Source organism: Xenopus tropicalis, chromosome 7 (assembly GCF_000004195.4).
Source record: "Xenopus tropicalis strain Nigerian chromosome 7, UCB_Xtro_10.0, whole genome shotgun sequence".
Lineage (NCBI taxonomy): Eukaryota > Metazoa > Chordata > Amphibia > Anura > Pipidae > Xenopus > Xenopus tropicalis.
The window spans coordinates 9,247,400-9,270,667 of NC_030683.2; the positions used below are offsets into that span (position 1 = coordinate 9,247,400).

At 46.2% G+C, this 23,268-nt stretch overlaps 2 protein-coding genes across 3 annotated transcripts in view; both read right to left on the minus strand.

The window, feature by feature from the left end:
- Positions 1–1,590: 1,590 nt before the first annotated feature.
- On the minus strand, positions 1,591–10,811 carry LOC116406517 (complement C1r-A subcomponent-like). Its single transcript, XM_031906390.1, has 6 exons — positions 10,716–10,811; positions 9,490–9,712; positions 8,343–8,529; positions 5,339–5,479; positions 3,250–3,324; positions 1,591–2,740 (listed from the first exon to the last, which is right to left on the minus strand). Coding segments are annotated over exons 1-6 (1,428 nt in total). The 5' UTR covers positions 10,718–10,811; the 3' UTR covers positions 1,591–1,940.
- Positions 10,812–19,788: 8,977 nt separating this feature from the next.
- The window catches only part of c1r (complement component 1, r subcomponent), a 30,361-nt gene continuing 26,881 nt past the window's right edge, over positions 19,789–23,268 (minus strand). Inside the window, exon 11 of one of the 2 annotated variants that reach the window (XM_002941214.5) lies at positions 19,789–20,985. In XM_002941214.5, coding sequence (XP_002941260.2) covers positions 20,195–20,985 — 791 coding nt within the window. In that variant the 3' untranslated portion in view covers positions 19,789–20,194. The remainder of the gene's footprint in view (positions 20,986–23,268) is intronic. The other variant, XM_031906088.1, reaches the window with a different exon arrangement.

Sequence of the window (23,268 nt, forward strand, 5' to 3'; positions counted from 1 at the left end):
CTGTAGAGTGAGACAGTGAGACTGTAGAGTGAGACAGTGAGACTGTAGAGTGAGACAGTGAGACTGTAGAGTGAGACAGTGAGACTGTAGAGTGAGACAGTGAGACTGTAGAGTGAGACAGTGAGACTGTAGAGTGAGACAGTGAGACTGTAGAGTGAGACAGTGAGACTGTAGAGTGAGACAGTGAGACTGTAGAGTGAGACTGTAGAGTGAGACAGTGAGACTGTAGAGTGAGACAGTGAGACTGTAGAGTGAGACAGTGAGACTGTAGAGTGAGACAGTGAGACTGTAGAGTGAGACAGTGAGACTGTAGAGTGAGACAGTGAGACTGTAGAGTGAGACAGTGAGACTGTAGAGTGAGACAGTGAGACTGTAGAGTGAGACAGTGAGACTGTAGAGTGTGACAGTGAGACTGTAGAGTGAGACAGTGAGACTGTAGAGTGAGACTGTAGAGTGAGACAGTGAGACTGTAGAGTGAGACAGTGAGACTGTAGAGTGAGACTGTAGAGTGAGACAGTGAGACTGTAGAGTGAGACAGTGAGACTGTAGAGTGAGACAGTGAGACTGTAGAGTGAGACAGTGAGACTGTAGAGTGAGACAGTGAGACTGTAGAGTGAGAGGGACTTAGAGTGAGACAGTGAGACTGTAGAGTGAGACAGTGAGATGTTAGATGGAGACTGTAGAGTGAGACAGTGAGACTGTAGAGTGAGACAGTGAGACTGTAGATTGAGACAGTGAGACTGTAGAGTGAGACAGTGAGACTGTAGAGTGAGACAGTGAGACTGTAGAGTGAGGACAGTGAGACTGTAGAGTGAGACAGTGAGACTGTAGAGTGAGACAGTGAGACTGTAGAGTGAGGACTGTAGAGTGAGACAGCGAGACTGTTAGAGTGAGGACAGTGAGATTTATGAGTGAGACAGTGAGACTGTAGAGTGAGACTGTAGAATGAGACAGTGAGACTGTAGAGTGAGACAGTGAGACTGTAGAGTGCGACAGTGGACTGTAGAGTGAGACTGTAGAGTGAAGTGAGACTGGTAGAGTGAGACAGTGAGACTGTAGAGTGAGACTGTAGAGTGAGACAGTGAGACTGTAGAGTGAGACAGTGAGACTGTAGAGTGAGACAGTGAGACTGTAGAGTGAGACAGTGAGACTGTAGAATGAGACAGTGAGACTGTAGAGTGAGACAGTGAGAATGTAGAGTCAGACAGTGAGACTGTAGAGTGAGACAGTGAGACTGTAGAGTGAGACTATAGAGTGAGACAGTGAGACTGTAGAGTGAGACAGTGAGACTGTAGAGTGAGACTGTGAGACTGTAGAGTGAGACTGTAGAGTGCGACAGTGAGACTGTAGAGTGAGACAGTGAGACTGTAGAGTGCGACAGTGAGACTGTAGAGTGCGACAGTGAGACTGTAGAGTGAGACTGTAGAGTGCGACAGTGAGACTGTAGAGTGCGACAGTGAAACTGTAGAGTGAGACGGCGAGACTGTAGAGTGAGATGGTGAGACTGTAGAGTGAGACGGCGAGACTGTAGAGTGAGACAGTGAGTGCTCATTTGGGTTTAGCTGCAGAGTTATGGAGAGAGGGCAGTCATTTCCTTGAACTGAATTTGGACTTTATTATCCCGACAAACATTTTGTGCGTAACAGGCTGCAAAATTAACACAATTATAATTATAGATACAAACAAAGAGGGTAAAATCTGCATTTTCTGGTCTGAAAATATCTGGCTGGTTGCTATGGGTTGCTTAGCCCAGGACTAATATTTGTGCCTGTTGTTGTATTACCCTATTTACCCCCAGCGATTATTGCCCGACCCCACACACTTACAGTAGCTTTTACATTAGAGGGGGCTGTTAATGTAATTAAAAGAGCGAATCAAACCCCATGATGAAAGTACATAGAGATGTACCATGTTTATCGCTATAGCGCTCCTATGGAACGTTATATATCTTCACCCACATAGCTCTTTATCCAGTCCACATAATTACTGACCTTAGTGTAGAACCCATAGCCCTGGCCACAGTCAAAGCCCCATGAAACAAGCCCTGTGGCCACCCAGGTGTCCTGCTTGTTTTGGGTAGTATAGGCCCCACCACTGTCCCCCCTACATGAGTCTCCTTTATTAAGTGAGCCCTCGGGGAATCCGGCACAGAACATGTTTCTGGAAAATAGATATCTCTCCTCATGGCTGGGGTTCCTAATGGGCCTCTTCTTATTTAAATAAGCCTTACAGTCCTGCCTGCTGGCCATTGGCACGCTGACGTAGCGGAGCTCATTGGGGATGTCGCGGTTCTCGTTCACCCCATAGCCACTCACATAGCCAATTCTATCTTTCTGGTAAATATCATCTTCATCCTGTGGGCTGGGCAGGCAGATTGGAGACACATTTTGGTTCATGACCACTGGATTTTTCAGTCGTATTAGAGCAATATCATTGTCGTAGTTGTTCCTGTTGAAGTTGGGGTGCATGTAGAATGCCTCGACCGGGTGGGTGCCCAGCTCCTTTAGGTGTTTCATTTCCACACTCCCCATATAGACGTGCACATCAGCCAGGTCTTGCTTCTCTTTATCATCGGGAAGTACTTGGGCTGCTGTGAGCACCCACTGCTCCCCAATCAGCGCCCCGCCGGCCGTTCCATATCTTGAAACATAAACCTGCCAAGGGAAGTTCCCAGGATCTGCCTTCTTACCGTGAAGGATACGCCCAAAGCTTCCCACAGGATCTCCTGGCTTCCCGCACACTGTGGAGAAATAATGAGAAAGTGAGCTCTCATAGCTTCCCCATACATGCTAGGCCCCATCGGCCAATGAATGGGCAGAGTTCTGCCATTTACTCCCACACTACTTCCTGTTATGGTTAGAGCTGCATTATTTCTGGTCATGTGATCTCTGAGGGAGCACACAGCCCTTTACAAAATGGCGGCTCAAGGGAAAGGATGTAAAAGGGCAATATTTACTGATATATATATTCCAGTTTGGGTAGATTCTTTAATAGGTCATTCAATATGATATAAACTATTCGGGGGTATGTTTTTCTTTCAGGAAATGTGTTTAATATGACGCTGGAAAGTGCTTTTGAGGTGATTTTTTTTAGAAACCTTAGAAAAAATAAACACTATTCACAGCAAAGTTTTGCCGTTTGGAATAAAAAGACATATTTACCACCATGTATGTACTAAGAAATCACATTTTATGAATATGACTTGGTCACTATAATCCATGACACAGGAATAGCCAATATAGGAGGTACCTGGCCTGCAGCGTGGGATCCTATTCCCTCCGTGCTCATCCCTCCACTCTCGCTGGGCGGAACATGTGTACGTATCTGTGAATGAAACAGAATGTTATATTTCTCTCTGTGCTATATAATCCAGCCGAAGCCTAGCTGAGCTATGGGGTCATTTACTCTCACCCCAATGCAAGAGCATTAACCCTATATGTAATAAAAGGCACTCATTTTGCCCAAGAGCAGTAACACATAGTAACTAATAAGATATAGATCTATGGGCACCCCAGACAGGCCTCCCCTAAAGTCGGCCAGATGTCGATTGGGCAGGTTTGATTTTCCCATTGAATCAGGGACCACATTAGCTTATTGATTAACTCTGATGGGTCTTATTCCCTTAGGTCAGGGATCCCCAACCTTTCTTACTCGTGAGCCACAGTCAAATGTAAAAAAACTTGGGGAGCAACACAAGCACCATAAAAGTTCATGGAGGTGCCAAATAAGGGCTGTGATTGGCTATTAGGGGCCTCTATGCACCCTATCAGCTTACAGGGGGCTTTATTTGGTACTAAATCTTGTTTTTATTCAGCCAAAACTTGCCCCCAAGTCAGGAATTCAAAAATAACTCCCTGGTTTGGGGGCACTGAGAGCAACATCCAAGGGGTTGGGGAGCAACATGTTGCCCCTGAGCCACTGGTTGGGGATCACTGCCTTAGGTGGACATATCAGTGGAAATGTCCACGACCTTGCCAAATGAGCAGATCTTATGGTATATGGCCACCTTTAGGCTAATGGCACTTGTACCTGTGTCTCTGCCTTTTTTCAACTATGTGTTTTGCACTTTGGTTCCTGCCCTGTACAGGTATCGGATCCCTTATCTGGAAACCCATTATCCAGAAAGTTCCGAATTACAAAAAGGCCATCTCCCATAGACTACATTTTAATAAAATAATTCACATTTTACAAAACAGAACCTTGTACTTGATCCCAACTAAGATATAATTACCCCTTATTGGGGGCAGAACAGCCCTATTGGGTTTATTTCATGGTTAAATGATTCCCTTTTCTCTGTAATAATAAAACAGTACCTGTACTTGATCCCAACTAAGATATAATTACCCCTTATTGGGGGCAGAACAGCCCTATTGGGTTTATTTCATGGTTAAATGATTCCCTTTTCTCTGTAATAATAAAACAGTACCTGTACTTGATCCCAACTAAGATATAATTACCCCTTATTGGGGGCAGAACAGCCCTATTGGGTTTATTTCATGGTTAAATGATTCCCTTTTCTCTGTAATAATAAAACAGTACCTGTACTTGATCCCAACTAACATATAATTACCCCTTATTGGGGCAGAACAGCCCTATTGGGTTTATTTAATGGTTAAATGATTCCCCTTTCTCTGTAATAATAAAACAGTACCTGTACTTGATCCCAACTAAGATATAATTACCCCTTATTGGGGGCAGAACATCCCTATTGGGTTTATTAATGGTTAAATGATTCCCTTTTCTCTGTAATAATAAAACAGTACCTGTACTTGATCCCAACTAAGATATAATTACCCCTTATTGGGGGCAGAACAGCCCTATTGGGTTTATTTAATGGTTAAATGATTCCCTTTTCTCTGTAATAATAAAACAGTACCTGTACTTGATCCCAACTAAGATATAATTACCCCTTATTGGGGGCAGAACAATCCTATTGGGTTTATTCAATATTTAAATTATTTTTAGCAGACGTTAGGTAGTAGATCCAAATTACGGAAATATCCCTTATCTGGAAAACCCCAGGTCCTGAGCATTCTGGATAACAGGTCTCATACCTGTACTGTAAATTTGTATTTTGCAAATTTGTCAAAATTGGGTAATTAAAAAACCACTGGCAACCATCATTGGCTGAAACAGAATCTAGCAGAAAGATAGCAGAATTTTAAACCAAATTTCTCAAACTGCATTTCGTGCATCCCTAGTAATTTTGTGCTGCGCCCTAACCATGTTGCTATGGGTTACATGCCTGGGGCAACTGTACCTGGGTTTATGTATAACTGTTTTTTTGTAAAAGTATTACTGGAGTTTCAGCAGGTACATAATGGAGCTGAGCACTTACCGCTGCCGTTAGGGGTCACCATGTTGTAGTAAGGGGCATTACATTGATACTGAATAGCAGATCTGTATTCCAGTCTGCCTGGTGCCGTCAGGAATGTGTACTGTCCATTGGTCAGAACCGGGGGGTCTTCACAGGTCACAACTGAAAAGAATAACAGAAATATTCCCATTGGTACGTGCAACATAGGGCACATTAATTGCTAGACTGGATCTCCATGCTGTTTAGAGTAGATCACCATGATCCAGTTTAAAGGGCACATATGGGTTAAATGATAATGTCAAATTGCACTTTTATGGGGTTATGTAATAAAAGGCACTATGTTTGCCCAGGAGCAGTAACCCATAGCAACCAACCACCAGGTAGAATTTAGTGGTCACCTGTTTAAAAACAAACATCTTTATGGTTGCTAAGGGTTACTGCTCCTGGGCAAACATAGTGCCTTTTATTACATATGGGGGCCATTAACATTTAGTGCACTGGGCCCAATCGAGCTGATTCAGGGAGTGTTCCCATATGTTAGTATACTTCTACTTCTTTTGTTGGTCTTAAATCACCCCTAGTGTGTATTTTTTGCTTATCTGATCAGGTCTAGTGCTGAACTGCACATCACAGTGTGAGCCTGAGGCCCTAGCCACATGGTCTGCCTGTGGTTCTCAATTGGGCGGAGAGAAGCAGTGACGCTCTAATTCGTGTTGAGAAGAGAAGTGGAGCAAACACTCTGTGTGACCGGGGCCTAAGAAATATCTGTGGGTTTTCTTATTTATGGCACTAAAAAGAAAAGGAAATCCATTTGATTTTAGCACTTCCTGCCATTTCCTGGTTCTGCTGAGCAGAGGAGAAACTGATAAAACTAATTAACAGTCTACTGAGAAGCTGCTCGAAGGCTGGAGCTTAGGGAGATACATAAAAAAAATTTGATTAGTTCTGTATTATGGCAAAAAAAAAAGTAGAATATTTATTGCACTCATTATAATCTACTGTATATTTAGGTGCGTACTGTCCCTTTAAGTCTATATATTTTACGTCCCCCTTTTCTGCAAGGTCAGTCATATTATTTGCCCTGCTAGTGCTTTATTTATCTCATTTAGAGCACTGACCTTTGGCTTTATGTGCTTGTTAGTATATTGCATAACGGATTATTTTGATTTCCCTGCTCGACCCTGACACTTCCTACCTACCTACCAGTCCATCAATGAGAGCTGAGAGTAGGGAAAAACTAATGCTACAACACTGTTACTTCCAATAGCCCCATCTGAAATTACGCTGAGATTTGGGGTGATGTTTATTTGTGCCCTGGGTACCCCTGGAACTATAGCGGGGTGACTGTTACCCCAATGTTTCTATATATCTGTAACCTTGTTATGGGCTAAGGGGGCCCAGCCTGAAGGCCAGTTAGGGGGGGATTTGGGTGAGTGCTTATTTGTGCCCTGGGTACCCCTGGAACTATAGCGGGGTGACTGTTACCCCAATGTTTCTATATATCTGTAACCTTGTTATGGGCTAAGGGGGCCCAGCCTGAAGGCCAGTTAGGGGGGGATTTGGGGTGAGTGCTTATTTGTGCTCTGGGTACCCCTGGAACTATAGCAGGGTGACTGTTACCCCAATGTTTCTATATATCTGTAACCTTGTTATAGGCTAAGGGGGCCCAGCCTGAAGGCCAGTTAGGGGGGGGGATTTGGGGTGAGTGCTTATTTGTGCCCTGGGTACCCCTGGAACTATAGCTGGGTGACTGTTACCCCAATGTTTCTATATATCTGTAACCTTGTTATGGGCTAAGGGGGCCCAGCCTGAAGGCCAGTTAGGGGGGGATTTGGGGTGAGTGCTTATTTGTGCCCTGGGTACCCCTGGAACTATAGCAGGGTGACTGTTACCCCAATGTTTCTATATATCTGTAACCTTGTTATGGGCTAAGGGGGCCCAGCCTGAAGGCCAGTTAGGGGGGGATTGGGGTGAGTGCTTATTTGTGCCCTGGGTACCCCTGGAACTATAGCAGGGTGACTGTTACCCCAATGTTTCTATATATCTGTAACCTTGTTATGGGCTAAGGGGGCCCAGCCTGAAGGCCAGTTAGGGGGAGATTTGGGGTGAGCGCTTATTTGTGCCCTGGGTACCCCTGGAACTATAGCAGGGTGACTGTTACCCCAATGTTTCTATATATCTGTAACCTTGTTATGGGCTAAGGGGGCCCAGTCTGAAGGCCAGTTAGGGGGGGATTTGGGGTGAGTGCTTATTTGTGCCCTGGGTACCCCTGGAACTATAGCAGGGTGACTGTTACCCCAATGTTTCTATATATCTGTAACCTTGTTATGGGCTAAGGGGGCCCAGCCTGAAGGCCAGTTAGGGGGGATTTGGGGTGAGTGCTTATTTGTGCCCTGGGTACCCCTGGAACTATAGCAGGGTGACTGTTACCCAATGTTTCTATATATCTGTAACCTTGTTATGGGCTAAGGGGGCCCAGCCTGAAGGCCAGTTAGGGGGGGATTTGGGGTGAGTGCTTATTTGTGCCCTGGGTACCCCTGGAACTATAGCAGGGTGACTGTTACCCCAATGTTTCTATATATCTGTAACCTTGTTATGGGCTAAGGGGGCCCAGCCTGAAGGCCAGTTAGGGGGAGATTTGGGGTGAGTGCTTATTTAATAAATAAAGTAAGCTCCCCAGCCAAATTGCAGGTGTGTGAGAGCTCTATCTTTTGTTTTGTAGCTACACAAACCTGGGTCACTCAAGGAACCACACTATAACTGACTTTTCCCTCGGGGGAGCTTTTTGGAACCCAGTTTCCAGATCTTAACACTCTGCCTACCTGGGGTACCATCCTCTTACCTCTTTAGAGGGCCCAGAGAGCAAGTAGCTATAAGAAAAACAAAAACCCCTTGATGTGTGGTGAGAACTGATCTCTGCCATCAGTGAAGCAGTAATAATTACCCATAACTCACTGGGCACATGGAGGTTCAGTTGTGTCACACTTGCACCCTTGATCTACAGAACAGTTTGGTTCCTACTTACCAATGGCCTGATAAAAGGCCTGGAACCCTTTGTATTGAATGATGTCCCCATCCATCTCCTTGGAGAAATTAGACTGGAAGTGAATTCTCATTTGGTTTCCTAGTGACACAAACTGGCGGTTGCCAGGGTGGCTGGAGGAGTTCACGGGGCCACAGAATTGGCCCAGCTCCTTCCCATCGGCCATTACCTGATACAGGGACACAGAGTGTGCATTTAATGTTATATTAGAAAGTAAAGGACAATGATTTTGTATTTGAATCATGTTAAAGCTGGTCCCAGTCAGACCAATTTCCGCTGTACCCACCCAGCCTGCAATATCTCCCACACAGTGTCACCCTATCAGGCACAGCGGGTTGTACCACAGCAGTGACCTGTGAAGATCCCCCGGTTCTGACCAATGGACAGTACACATTCCTGATGGAACCAGGCAGACTGGGGTACAGATCTGCTATTCAGTATCGTCACATGACAGACAATACATGGCTAGGGTTGCCACCTGGCCTAGCCAGTAAAATACCAGCCAGGGTGGAAAATTTGCCAGTAATTTGTAATACCTTGTCCTTAGACCCAGCCCACCTCTGATCCACCCCCAGTGCCCCTCTGATCTGCCCCCAGCTTGCCTCCATTCCCCCCCTTTCAACTCCCTTTCTAGCCGCCCTCAAACTATTTCCCCTTGAATGCGGCCCATTGACTTCATGTCCCACCCCATAAACATCATTGCTCCACCCCTGACATTATGGATCCGCCCCCAAATTAACCCACCCAATGCCCTGGCCGTTAAGAAAAAGCCTGAAAGGTGGCAACCCTGTACATGGCATAATTGAAAGTGAAATCTTATGACACAGTGGGAATTATTTATCAACGGTGGGCAAATTTGCCTCTGGGCAGTAACCCATAGCAACCAATCAATAATTGGCTTTTTCAAACCAGCTGCAGGTAGAGCAATGAACGCAACAATTTGATAGGTTGCCATGGGTTACTGCCCCAGGGCAAATTTGCCCAGTGTTGATAAATGACCCCCAGAAGTGACACCATATAACACAGTTAGCGGTACCATTGGTGCTACCATATTATAGGCAGAGAGGGAAGATATAACACAATCAGGGATACAAACCAGTGATACACACAGTCACTGGTACATTTCTACCTTCACAAAGCCGTGGGAGCAGTTTTCGGAGGGTTCAATATCAAACACGGAGAAGTTGAGGGAAACGTAATACCCTTCAGGGACAATAATATCCCAGGTGCTGTCATTGAATCTGGGGTACAGTTTGGGGTAATTGGGGGACGTGATGGTTCCAGACAGTGGGCTGTTATTGCTGGTTTGGGAGCAGGATACAGTTCCCAGGAGCAGGACCACATAGCGCCACCTGCAGGAATAACATGGAAATTATAACTGCTCAGCATTGGCAATTGTACAGCGCTGGGTAAACTCCCACCTCCTGCTTCACCATGAATAACGGAGACCCCCACAAGCAGGAAATGGGGAGCTCTGTGCCTGTGTAAACACTGGGGCTCATTGTAAAATGGACCTTTTTTGTACCATTGAAGTAGCAGCTGGCATGATACACAACTACTAGGGTTGTACCTGTAATGAATAGTCTAATATAGGGTCTCATATAGTCTAATATAGGGTCTAATATAGTCTAATATAGGAACTCAAGCCCCGGGGCCCATTAGTCCCTTTTTACACCACTGACTGCAAGCTGATGTTATTTACTGCAGAGCAAAAATCATACAATTTGTTTCTCAGTTATCCCACTCTGCAGAGCATCGCTACCTGTCAATTACAACCCAATATATTGGCCCCTTCCACTCTGCAGAGCATCGCTACCTGTCAATCACAACCCAATATATTGGCCCCTTCCACCCTGCAGAGCATCGCTACCTGTCAATTACAACCCAATATATTGGCCCCTTCCACTCTGCAGAGCATCGCTACCTGTCAATTACAACCCAATATATTGGCCCCTTCCACCCTGCAGAGCATCGCTACCTGTCAATCACAACCCAATATATTGGCCCCTTCCACCCTGCAGAGCATCGCTACCTGTCAATCACAACCCAATATATTGGCCCCTTCCACCCTGCAGAGCATCGCTACCTGTCAATCACAACCCAATATATTGGCCCCTTCCACCCTGCAGAGCATCGCTACCTGTCAATCACAACCCAATATATTGGCCCCTTCCACCCTGCAGAGCATTAACGCTCATGACTTACTACAGAGCATTGCAGTCGTTCTCTGTACAGCATAACAATTTAACCATTTCTGCAGAGTATTGCGTTAGATGGGCACAAACTCTAGCACTGCCTGGCACCCCCCACCCATACGCACAGAATCAGTCACTTACAGAGTGTGGCGCTACTCACATGGTACTGTAGGGTCTCTGCCTCTGCTGCCAGCCAAATGCCAGAATGGGACAGTTTCAGCTGCACATAGGGAGGGGTAATTGGGTGGGAGAGAATGGCCACAGGTGTATAGACTGTTCCCTGGGGTTAGTTCTGCTGCCCCCTACTGCCCTAACTCAGTAATGGATCATTGTAAAATCTATAAAAAGTGCCATAGTGCCATTCGTTTTTTGTGTATGCCTGTCTGTATTTATATAGCGCTACTATACACACGCAATCAGTGCTGTATTTAGTTCCACTGGCACCCAGCTCTGTTGCCAGATTTCCTAATGAAATCTAAATGTAATTTAGAATTTTTTTCTAAATGTAAATCAGAATTTTTTAGATATAGTGAATAATGTGACTAATAATACACAAGTGAGTCATGTGACAGAAATGACATCACTAAGCTCCATTTATAAGGATATATAGTAATTTTCAGAATATTCATGGCTCTCATGTATTATATAATTATGAATCTAATATTTAGGCACCCAAGCCTCCCCCCCCGCAAAGATGCCTCCGTTGTCACAGGCCCATGCGTGCCTATATATATACAGAGTTGGACTGGGAGGTGCAGGGGCCCGCACCCCCCAAGGTGGCCATGCCAGTTGCATCACTCGCATCCCCTACAGGGGCCCCCGTTGCACCCCCATAACCCCCTGCAGGGGTCCCCTCCACCTGCCCAATGTCCTCCCCTAAGCGCATGTAAGTGAAACATGTCAGGGGAGAACATTAGTGGCCAAGGCAACCCGGTCGGCTACCTCGCCCCTGTACCGCTACATCGCAACCCCCCCCCCCCCGTGTGTTTTAACGCTCATGTGCAGTTCGAGCATGAGGGGGCGTGGCACGGTGTGCGATGTGCGTTACGAAGCAGCGCGACACAAACTTTACTAGGGGTAGGCAGGAGAGGCCCCCCAATCGTTGCACCCTAGGCAGCTGCCTCTTCTGCCTACCCCTAGTTCCGGCCCTGGCAACAGGGATAGGGTCCGACCCTGTATATACTGTATAAATATGGCCCTGTACCCAGCACTTATATTTCCTCTCCCATCCGTGCCACACAGCATGATCAAAGGCAGCCAGTGCTTGATGGGTTAAAGCAACAGTAAACCCTCCAAATGCAGTCAAAAATGTAGCCCTTTGTGTATAAAAAAAGATCTATTCAACCCACCCTAAAGGAGAACTAAAACCTAAAAATGAACATGGCTATAAACACTGTATTTTATAATATTAGGAAGAGGTGACAGAATGGCACTGATTAAAGAACAAAGAAATTAATCATAGGGGGGGTGATTATTTGTTAGGCACCCCTATTGATTATTTATTGATTATTATTGACATATTCTGTCTTGTCTCAGGGTCCCTTGTGGCTGCCCTGGGCTGAGCACGTGCAGTAGAGTAAACTCCAATCTCATAGAGTAAAATGTCAAGTACCTGCCCATAGCACCAAGCTGGTCTTGGTTAGTGATTATAATACCTGGGGGGGTGCCCTTTGTCTTTTAAGTACATTTACTTTTCCAGAGTCCCCTGTAACCAAAATATTTTTCTATTGATATAATGAATAAACTTTTTGTGATTAGTGTTTGTATGTGAAGCAATCAGGTCCTCATTTTGTATTTTTGCTTCTTGTAATTTATTAAGTGCTTTCCTCTGTGTTCCTATGAACGCCCTTGCATCTGAGTTATTATATGTTTTTTTTTATTTAGCTTTTTTTTTTGTCCAACAAGCAAAATGATTATGGTCACTATTCCCATGGGGCACTTACTGTCACGACTAAGCAGGAAACGTCACTGGAAGAAGTCGTTGAGGAAGGACCTCTCCTACACCTCCCACTAAGGAACACAGCCGCTGGGGGTGAAACAGGACTGGAGCCAAGTGAAGGAGTGGCAGGAGTGCCGAACCAGGCGTCTAGGCAAAAACGGAAGGCAATCGGATGGTCAGGCAGGCAATAGGTCGGTACAGGCAGCAGGATTCAGAATCGGAAGTCAGGCCGGGTCAAAATAACAAATATCAATCAGGAAACAATGCTTGGCGTCTTTCACAAGGAAAATGATCACTTCGCAGTGATCCTAGGCCTCTGGCGTCTTTTTAAGCGCAAGGCGCATGCGCGGGCGTCAAGACGCACGCCGGCGTCAGAGCGTGCGCGTGCGTCAAGGCGCGCGCCGGCGTCAGAGCGTGCGCGTGCGTCAAGGCGCGCGCCGGCGTCAAGACGCGCGCTGGCGTCAAGACGCACGCCGGCGTCATAGCGTGCGCCAGCGTCAGAGCGCGCCCCCTTGCGACCAGGTGGACGGCCACGACGAGCAGGTACCTTACATTGCCCCCTCCCAAGGCACGGCCTCCGGACGTGCACCGGAGCGGGCTTTCCAGGACATCTCCTATGGAAAGATCGAATCAGCCGAGGAGCATGGACATTTCTTACGGACTCCCAGGAATTATTCTCCGGCGAGTAACCCTTCCATTGGACCAAGTACTGCAAATGCCCTCTATGGAATCTGGAATCAAGGATAGCCTGGACCTCGAATTCCTCCACACCCTGCACAGTTACCGGCTCCGGAGGCATCTCCACACGACCAGGGAATGGATTTCCTACCACCTTCTTTAGTAGCGAGACGTGAAAGACAGGGTGAACCCGAAGATTAGCAGGTAATCTTAATTTGAAGGTAACGGGATTGATCTGTTCAACAATCGAGAAGGGTCCCATGAACTTTTGGCCCAACTTCTTGGTAGGACACGAGAGCTTAAGGTTGCGAGTGGATAACCAGACAAGGTCACCAACCTTAAATTCGGGATTTGGCTTCCGTCTTTTATCAGCATGTCTCTTATAGCTAAGTTGTGCTTCTCGTACAGCTTGTTGAAGAAAGTCAAAATTGTGATTTAAAAATAAAAGTCTGTCTTGAGCTGCAGGAACCGACACTTCAGATAGACCTGGCAGAGAAGTGAGGTGAAAGCCATAATTGGAGAAAAAGGGAGTCTGTTTGGACGAGGTATGTATAGCATTATTATACGAAAACTCCGCTAGGGGCAAGAGTGTAGACCAATCTTCTTGAGAATAAGAGGAAAAACACCTCAAGTATTGCTCCAAGGTTTGGTTGGTGCGTTCAGTCTGCCCATTCGTTTGAGGGTGGAATGCGGAAGACAGAGCGAGGCGAATATGAAGCCCTTGGCACAAAGATCTCCAAAACCGAGAGGTGAACTGTGATCCCCTGTCCGAAACTACCACCTTGGGTAGGCCGTGGAGCCGGAAGATCTCTCTAATGAACACCTCCGCCGTTGTAGCAGCCGATGGTAAGCCAGACAAGGGTATAAAATGAGCCATCTTAGTCAGCCCGTCAACCACTACCATAATCGTGTTAAACCCAGCAGACTTGGGAAGATCCACAATAAAGTCCATAGAGATCCTTTCCCAAGGTCTTTCAGGAACAGGGAGGGGCTGAAGAAGACCCATTGGGCGTGAATGTGAATTCTTGAACCGGGCACACGTTTGACAGGAAGTAACATACTTAGCACAGTCTCTCATCATCCCAGGCCAAAAAAAATGTCTCTTGGCAAGTTCCTGTGTCTTGTAAACACCCAGATGACCAGACACCGGGTGGTCATGAATAAACTTAAGTACCTCAAGGCGTAAGTCTTCAGGGACAAAAATCTTATTATTTGCTATGAGGTACTTCTCTTGGCGGACAACATCCCCCGGGGGGTTGACGACAGACTCAGAAGCATACTGGATCTTTTGTAGTAGTTCCGCCTGAAGTAGGAGAAAGTTGGAGGCGTGTAGAATCGTGCTGGAAGACGAATTGTTTTCAGGAGCAGGGAACAGGCGAGATAAAGCGTCCGCTTTCCCATTCTTGGAACCAGGTCTGAAGGTTACATGGAAATTAAATCTGGAAAAGAAGAGCGCCCATCTGGCCTGACGAGGCCGAAGTCTCTTTGCGGATCGTAGGTATTCTAAATTCTTATGGTCAGAGAATACTAGGATGGGGTGAGCAGCCCCCTCCAACAGATGGCGCCATTCTTGGAACGCCGATTTAATGGCGAGTAACTCTCTGTCTCCCACATCATAGTTCTGCTCAGAAGAGGATAGTTTCTTGGAGAAAAATGCAATAGGGTGAAGCAGACTCTGTACGTTATTTCTTTGTGACAACACTGCTCCAATGGCATACTCCGAGGCGTCTACCTCTAGAACAAATGGACGAGTGGGGTCAGGATGCTTCAGAATGGGTGCCGAAGTAAAGCGACTCTTGAGATCAGAGAAGGCTTGCTGGGCCTCAGGCGTCCAACAGAATTTCTTTAGCGAGCTGGTAAGGGCGGTAATAGGAGAAATAATCTTAGAAAAGTTCTTGATGAATTTTCGATAAAAATTGGCAAAACCAACAAACCTCTGCACAGCCTTGCGGCTATTTGGTGTGGGCCAATCTAGAACCGCTGAGACCTTACGAGAGTCCATCGACATTCCCTCAGGGGAGATGATAAAACCCAGGAATTCTATAGTTAATCTCTCGAATTCACATTTCTCCAGTTTCGCGAACAGTTTATGGGCTCGCAAACGAGAGAAAACTTGTTTGACATGGCGTCGATGTTCTTCCAAGGAGGACGAAAAGATCAAAATGTCATCTAAGTAGACGATAACAAAAAGATCCAAGAAGTCCCTAAAAATATCATTCACGAAGTGTTGGAAAGTTGCTGGAGCGTTACATAGGCCAAAAGGCATAACCAGATATTCAAAGTGTCCGTAACGTGTGCGAAAGGCCATCTTCCATTCGTCCCCCTGTCGAATACGGACCAGATTATACGCCCCTCGAAGGTCCAGTTTAGTAAATACTCGGGCGGAGCGTAGTCTCAGGAACAATTCCGGTATGAGCGGCAAAGGGTATCGATTCTTAATGGTAATTTTGTTCAAATCTCGATAATCAATACAGGGGCGTAAGGAGTGATCCTTCTTTTCAACAAAGAATATACCTGCTCCGGCAGGTGAGGTGGATGGACGAATGAACCCCTTTTTGAGATTTTCCTCAATATAGTCCTTAAGAACGGTAAGTTCAGGTTCTGATAAAGGGTAGATTCGCCCAAAAGGAATAGCTGCGCCAGGAAGAAGGTCCACAGGGCAGTCGTAAATCCGGTGCGGTGGTAGTACATCCGCTCCTCTCTCATCAAAGACGTCTAGGAACTCGTGATAGGATTCCGGAATGAGCTTAAGCCGAGGATCAGAAGACAGGACCGACAACTCCTTCGAGGCCCAGTCATGACGGGAGCATTGGCCGGAAGGAAATGTTATTTGATTAGAGTCCCAATTGATGAGAGGATTATGTGCCTTCAGCCACGGGAACCCCAAGATGAGGGGATACAATGGGGAGGAAACTACATCAAACGAAAGAGTCTCACTGTGCTTCTGAATCTTTATTAACAAAGGAAAAGTCTCAATCAAAACTGGACCTGAAGAAATATCAGATCCATCTGCCAATTTCACCATCAATGGGCTGGATCTGGGTTTCAAAGGAATACAATGCAATCGGGCGAACTCCCGATCAATAAAGCAACCGCAGGCCCCGGAGTCAATCAGTGCTGGAACCTGGAGCGTCTTTCCGGACCACTGTAAAACAGCAACAACAGACATAAGTGAAAGTCCATTGACCCCTTCTGCACTGAGAAGAACTGGTGCTGAATTCTTACTATTAGGTCGCACAGGACAACTGCGAAGGAGGTGGCCCGAAGCACCACAATAGAGGCATAAGTTCATACGTCGTCTGCGTAGTCTCTCCTCAGGTGTTAATGGAGAGCGGATGAGGCCGATCTGCATGGGTTCAGGCTCCTCAGACAACGGAGAAGCGGCCATGGGAGGTGTTGAGGTAGATTTGGGGAACAGGGGTGCTTTGGGGAGCAACCAGCTTGGTTGCGAGACCCCGGATTTCTCCAGTCTCCTCTCCCTCAAACGCCGATCAATTTGGATCACTGTCCCAACAAGCGATTCTAGTTCGTCAGGAACCCCAACACGAGCTAGCTCATCCTTCAGAACTTCCGACAAGCCAATTCTAAACTGGTGTTTCAGAGCCGCTTGGTTCCATTGGGTGTCCGCAGCGTAGTTGCGGAAATCTGTGATATACTCCTCAACCGGGCGTCTACCCTGGAAGAGGGATCTGAGCGCAGCTTCAGCTGAAGCCTCTCTTTGGGGGTCGTCATACAGTACAGCCATCGCCTGAAAGAAAGCAGTAGAGTCACTGAACAACGGGCTGTCTTGTTCCAGAAGACGGTGGGCCCATGTCTGAGGCTCCCCGGATAGAAGCGAAATGGCAAACCCCACCTTAGACTGTTCAGTCGTATAAGTATAGGGGTTCAAAGTAAATTCCAGCTTGCAGCTATTCATAAAGGCCCGAAACTTCTTGCGGTTCCCAGAAAAGCGCTCTGGCAGAGAAAGCTTGAGCTTGGGCGTCGCTGGCTGAATAGCCCCGGGTGAGGGAGCAGCGGGGACATCAGCGGGATCTCCAGGCAAAGGCTGTAATTGAGCCTGGACAGAATGCAGCCCGGCTTGGAGTTCTTGTACCGCTTGAGTGAGGGCGGTCATTTGCTGAGTCAGCAGTTGCATGGCCGGGATTTCCTCAGCTCCTTCCATACTGGCGAAGTGATACTGTCACGACTAAGCAGGAAACGTCACTGGAAGAAGTCGTTGAGGAAGGACCTCTCCTACACCTCCCACTAAGGAACACAGCCGCTGGGGGTGAAACAGGACTGGAGCCAAGTGAAGGAGTGGCAGGAGTGCCGAACCAGGCGTCTAGGCAAAAACGGAAGGCAATCGGATGGTCAGGCAGGCAATAGGTCGGTACAGGCAGCAGGATTCAGAATCGGAAGTCAGGCCGGGTCAAAATAACAAATATCAATCAGGAAACAATGCTTGGCGTCTTTCACAAGGAAAATGATCACTTCGCAGTGATCCTAGGCCTCTGGCGTCTTTTTAAGCGCAAGGCGCATGCGCGGGCGTCAAGACGCACGCCGGCGTCAGAGCGTGCGCGTGCGTCAAGGCGCGCGCCGGCGTCAGAGCGTGCGCGTGCGTCAAGGCGCGCGCCGGCGTCAAGACGCGCGCTGGCGTCAAGACGCACGCCGGCGTCATAGCGTGCGCCAGCGTCAGAGCGCGCCCCCTTGCGACCAGGTGGACGGCCACGACGAGCAGGTACCTTACACTTACACATTTACTGTGCAGCATGATTTCTGATTGGTTCCTCAACAACCTTTTAACAAAAAAGTATATTATGTAAATAGAATTTCTGGTTGCTTACTGTGCCCAGATCCATATCTAACCTACCTTCCACATTCTTACCGTATATACTCGAGTATAAGCCGATCCGAATATAAGCCGAGGTACCTAATTTTACCTAAGAAAACTGGAAAAACTTATTGACTCGTGTATAAGCCTAGGGTGGGAATTGCAGCAGCTACTGCTAAGTTGCATCAGTGGGGTATATGTTTTTAAGAAAAACAGTAAACTAGCTCTGTAAGTGGAGAAGAGGGTCAACAAAAACAATAGAGTACTACCCCCTTAGCTCAAACAGCAACCAAGCTAAAACACAAAGAGGTAAAATCCTTTAAAACTATATATAGTTTAAATAGAATATAAAGTGCAATGTCTAGTGCAGAATGGGACAGGTGAGGATGGTAAATGAAGATTAATTTGGGAGTGGGCCCGGGCACTGGAGGGTCTGGTTGCGGGCAGCCATGACCTATGGCACCCGACTCGAGTATAAGCCGAGGGCGACTTTTTCAGCACATTTTGGGTGCTGAAAAACTAGGCTTATACTCGAGTATATACAGTACTTTGTTCCCCCCATGCCCAGTTTAACATCTCCAGTCCAGTTCTCTAAAAGCCAAAGCCCTCCTCCCTGCACCAGTCTCTTAGCCACTCATTAATCTCCTTAAAGGAGAACTAAAGCCTAACTTAAGAAGTTGGGCAGAAACCCACTTAAAATATACTATATATATACTGTATATATATATATAATATAAATGATAAATGTTGCAATATTATGCTTATTAATTAATAATAATAATTCATTCTCATTACATGGCGGCACAGAAACCAGTGCAGTTAGCATCAGAATTGAATAATAATCCCTGTAGCATCAGCTTCTATGACAGGCCAGCCTCATTTTCTGCTTGATAATTTGCAATGACCCCCAAGCTCAGCTTCCCAACAGCCGCCCAAAGCCCACTGAGCATGTGCAGTGTCACTGACACTTTCCAAGATGGGGAGCTCCTGTGACAAGTTTGAAGTCCTGGATCATTGCTGCTGTTGAGATGCTGAAACTGGAGGCTGCTGCAGTAAGTACAGTATATAAAATACGGCATTTTTAGCTATTCATTAATTTTAAGGGTTTAGTTCTCCTTTAAGCTCCTTCTGCCCTCCTTACCCAGGAAGCCCTTGCCTTCAACTTTTCACTTAGTTTCCTGATATCATTCTTTGTCATTGGTTCCACTGTGCAGCACTGCTGCGGGGTCCTCCCCAGTCCAAATGACTAGAACCCAATAACTGATGGATCCCCAACTGATTTACCATGTTGCTTTTTCATTCCTGAATGTGTTTAGGGAGACCAAAATGCCTTTCCCAAACCACCGCCATTGAAATAGGAATCCTCTTCGCCAGGTTGGGTGTGACAAGCTAGGCAGTGGGTGTGAGACATTTGGCAGTGAGTAGAGATGTGAAGGTATTATTATATAATCCCCTAAAGGAGACATACTGGATAAATGGGGTAAAACCCTAACCCTGTAGGCAATTATGAATAATATCCGGTGCTGGTTTCCCTTTGGGCTAAACATTAACCCTATCTGGAACAATGGCCCCTTTATTGGAGCTCCATATAGATCCTCTCAGGTCCCTGTCTGTGTTTCAGATAAGGGGTGGGCGTGTCCTAACGGTCCCTGCCCAGAAGCATAGCAGGAGGGGAGTAGCCAATCACACAAGCACAGACAGGCTTCAGTTCCCTTTCCACCTAGCTGCTGATTGGTTCTTGTCCTTCAGTGGAACAGATGGGCGGGGCTAGAGGAGTTTTCAATAAATCAGTCGGAAACACAACTATTTAAAGCGCATTACTTCTATATTTAGATGAGTAAAATTCATTGGCACAATATTGTTGTACATTTATTGAAAATGGAACTGAATCTGAACTTTATTATTTCTGCAAAAATGTTCTGCAAAACAGGTGACAACAACAACACAGATAAAGGCAGAACCAGGAAGTAATGGCAGATGCAAAGTTTGAGCCAGTTCTAGTAACCCATAGCAACCAATCAGCAAGTGGCATTTTCTGGTCTGCTGCTTGGGACAACTGATTGGTTGTTATAGGTACTAGACCAGCAGCACATTTTGTGCTTCTTATTACATTACTCCATACACTGATACATTTTCCATTGATTATTTCCTGTTGCCCAGAGGGAGGGGGAACATGTTATTATCAGTTGCCCCCATAACAGTGTACGGAAAACTATTCATCTTTTTCAATGTAACTTTTTATCCATTCCACATAATTACTGACCTTAGTGTAGAACCCATAGCCCCGGCCACAGTCAAAGCCCCATGAAACAAGCCCTGTGGCCACCCAGGTGTCCTGCTTGTTTTGGGTAGTATAGGCCCCACCACTGTCCCCGCTACATGAGTCTCCTTTATTAAGTGAGCCCTCAGGGAATCCGGCACAGAACATGTTTCTGGATAATGGATATTTCTCCCTATATTTGGGGTTCTCCTGCTTTTTCCTATCAAGGTAAGTCTCACAGTCCTGCCTGCTGGCCACTGGCACACTGACGTAGCGGAGTTCTTTGGCAATATTGCGCTTCTCTGTCACTCCATAGCCACTCACATAGCCAATTCTGTCTTTCTGGTAAATATCATCTTCATCCTGTGGGCTGGGCAGGCAGATTGGAGACACATTTTGGTTCATAACCACTGGATTTTTCAGTCGTATTAGAGCAATATCATTGTCGTAGCTGCGGAAATTAGGGTGCACGTAGAATGCCTCGACTGGGTGGGGGCCCATTTCTAACAGGTGTTTCACTTGCACACTTCCCATAAACACATGCACATAGGTTGGGTTAGTGTCTTCATTGTCATTATGCAAAACTTGGGCTGCTGTGAGCACCCAGCGCTCCCCAATCAGCGCCCCTCCTGCACGCCCATTTATTGAGATATAAACCTGCCAAGGGAAGTTTCCAGGAGCAGCATTTTTACCATGAAGGATACGTTCGTAACTTGCCACAGGGTTATCTGGCTTCCCGCACACTGTGGAGAAATATAAGAGAAAGTGAGGTCAAACAGTGTCAGAGGAATGTCCTGGGCATTGGCTTTAGAATAAACAATTCTTTGATTTGTGACATGAAGGCATAATAGCATGTATTATCCTTGGGTAACGAGAGCTGCAACATCTATTACTTTCTGTCCGGGCATGGGTGGCACTGCTGGATAGGGAGAGGGGTCAAACAGAAAATCCAGTGATCTTATTGACTCCCAGCTCATATGTTCAAACTGAAAATCTTTTCTGCTTCTTTAGTTTGCTGAGAAGCATCAGCAGAAGCGTAACTGGGGGTTTCCTTCACCAGGGCCGTCATCAGAAGCTTTGGGGCCCCGTACAAGTTATTTATATGGGGCCCCCATGAACACAAACATGCAGCAGTAAACTGTTGGCCCTTGTGACTCTATAATAACCAGTCATTCCCCTGCTGGAAAGTTCATGTAGGAGCCGCTCATATCAGTCAGTAAATAGATCCCAATACAAACAGCTGGTGTGACTCTATAATAACCAGTCATTCCCCTGCTGGAAAGTTCATGTAGGAGCCGCTCATATCATTCAGTAAATAGATCCCAATACAAACAGCTGATGTGACTCTATAATAACCAGTCATTCCCCTGCTGGAAAGTTCATGTAGGAGCCGCTCATATCAGTCAGTAAATAGATCCCAATACAAACAGCCGATGTGACTCTATAATAACCAGTCATTCCCCTGCTGGAAAGTTCATGTAGGAGCCGCTCATATCATTCAGTAAATAGATCCCAATACAAACAGCCGATGTGACTCTATAATAACCAGTCATTCCCCTGCTGGAAAGTTCATGTAGGAGCCGCTCATATCATTCAGTAAATAGATCCCAATACAAACAGCTGATGTGACTCTATAATAACCAGTCATTCCCCTGCTGGAAAGTTCATGTAGGAGCCGCTCATATCATTCAGTAAATAGATCCCAATACAAACAGCTGATGTGACTCTATAATAACCAGTCATTCCCCTGCTGGAAAGTTCATGTAGGAGCCGCTCATATCATTCAGTAAATAGATCCCAATACAAACAGCTGATGTGACTCTATAATAACCAGTCATTCCCCTGCTGGAAAGTTCATGTAGGAGCCGCTCATATCATTCAGTAAATAGATCCCAATACAAACAGCCGATGTGACTCTATAATAACCGGTCATTCCCCTGCTGGAAAGTTCATGTAGGAGCCGCTCATATCATTCAGTAAATAGATCCCAATACAAACAGCCGATGTGACTCTATAATAAGCAGTCATTCCCCTGCTGGAAAGTTCATGTAGGAGCCGCTCATATCATTCAGTAAATAGATCCCAATACAAACAGCTGATGTGACTCTATAATAACCAGTCATTCCCCTGCTGGAAAGTTCATGTAGGAGCCGCTCATGTCAGTCAGTAAATAGATCCCAATACAAACAGCTGATGTGACTCTATAATAACCAGTCATTCCCCTGCTGGAAAGTTCATGTAGGAGCCGCTCATATCATTCAGTAAATAGATCCCAATACAAACAGCCGATGTTACGCTATAATACGCAGGTCATATAAAGAGTTAAAATGAATCATTAATGCGCTAATAAGTCAGTCAGTTCATTGGGGGCAGTGGGATTTACCTTACATTTTGATGGGGCAGTTTTTAGTAAGAAAGAGACAGTGGCATTTTCTACTGGTCTTTATTTTTCATTCTTGTGGTTTTTGAATAATGTTGTAGCTTTTTGTTGTGCAGCTTTCCAGTTTGGAATTTCAATAACCTGTTAGCTAGGCAGTGGGTTGAATAGATAAATAGGAGACGGTCTGAACCAAAAATAAGATCTCTCCCCAGCAATCCTGCAGACCCCCAGCATGTTCTGCCCTCTAACTTACATAGGGTTGCCACCTGGCCACTGTTTTACTGGACTAGCCGAGCCAAGGCCGGGACCAGTATTACAAACTTACTGGCAATGTATTTGTTGTTCTGCCCCAGTTCCTACTAACAGGTCAATAGGTTGCCATCTGTCCGGTTTTGACCCAGACAGCCCAGGTTTCGTTAGGGCTGTCCGGATCAAAAATGCCTGCAGAATATAGAAAACCAAAGAGGGTTCTCGAAGACTGACAAAGTGACCGGCCAATCGCTGAACGCTGTGTCATAGCCCTGCCCCCATGACGCCAGCGGCCTGCCCCATGATGTCACTGCCCAGCCCAGTGACTTCAAGTTAGCCCTCTACTGTCTACAGAAGCCCAGTCTGTCCCATGTCGCCCCTCACAATACAAACACCA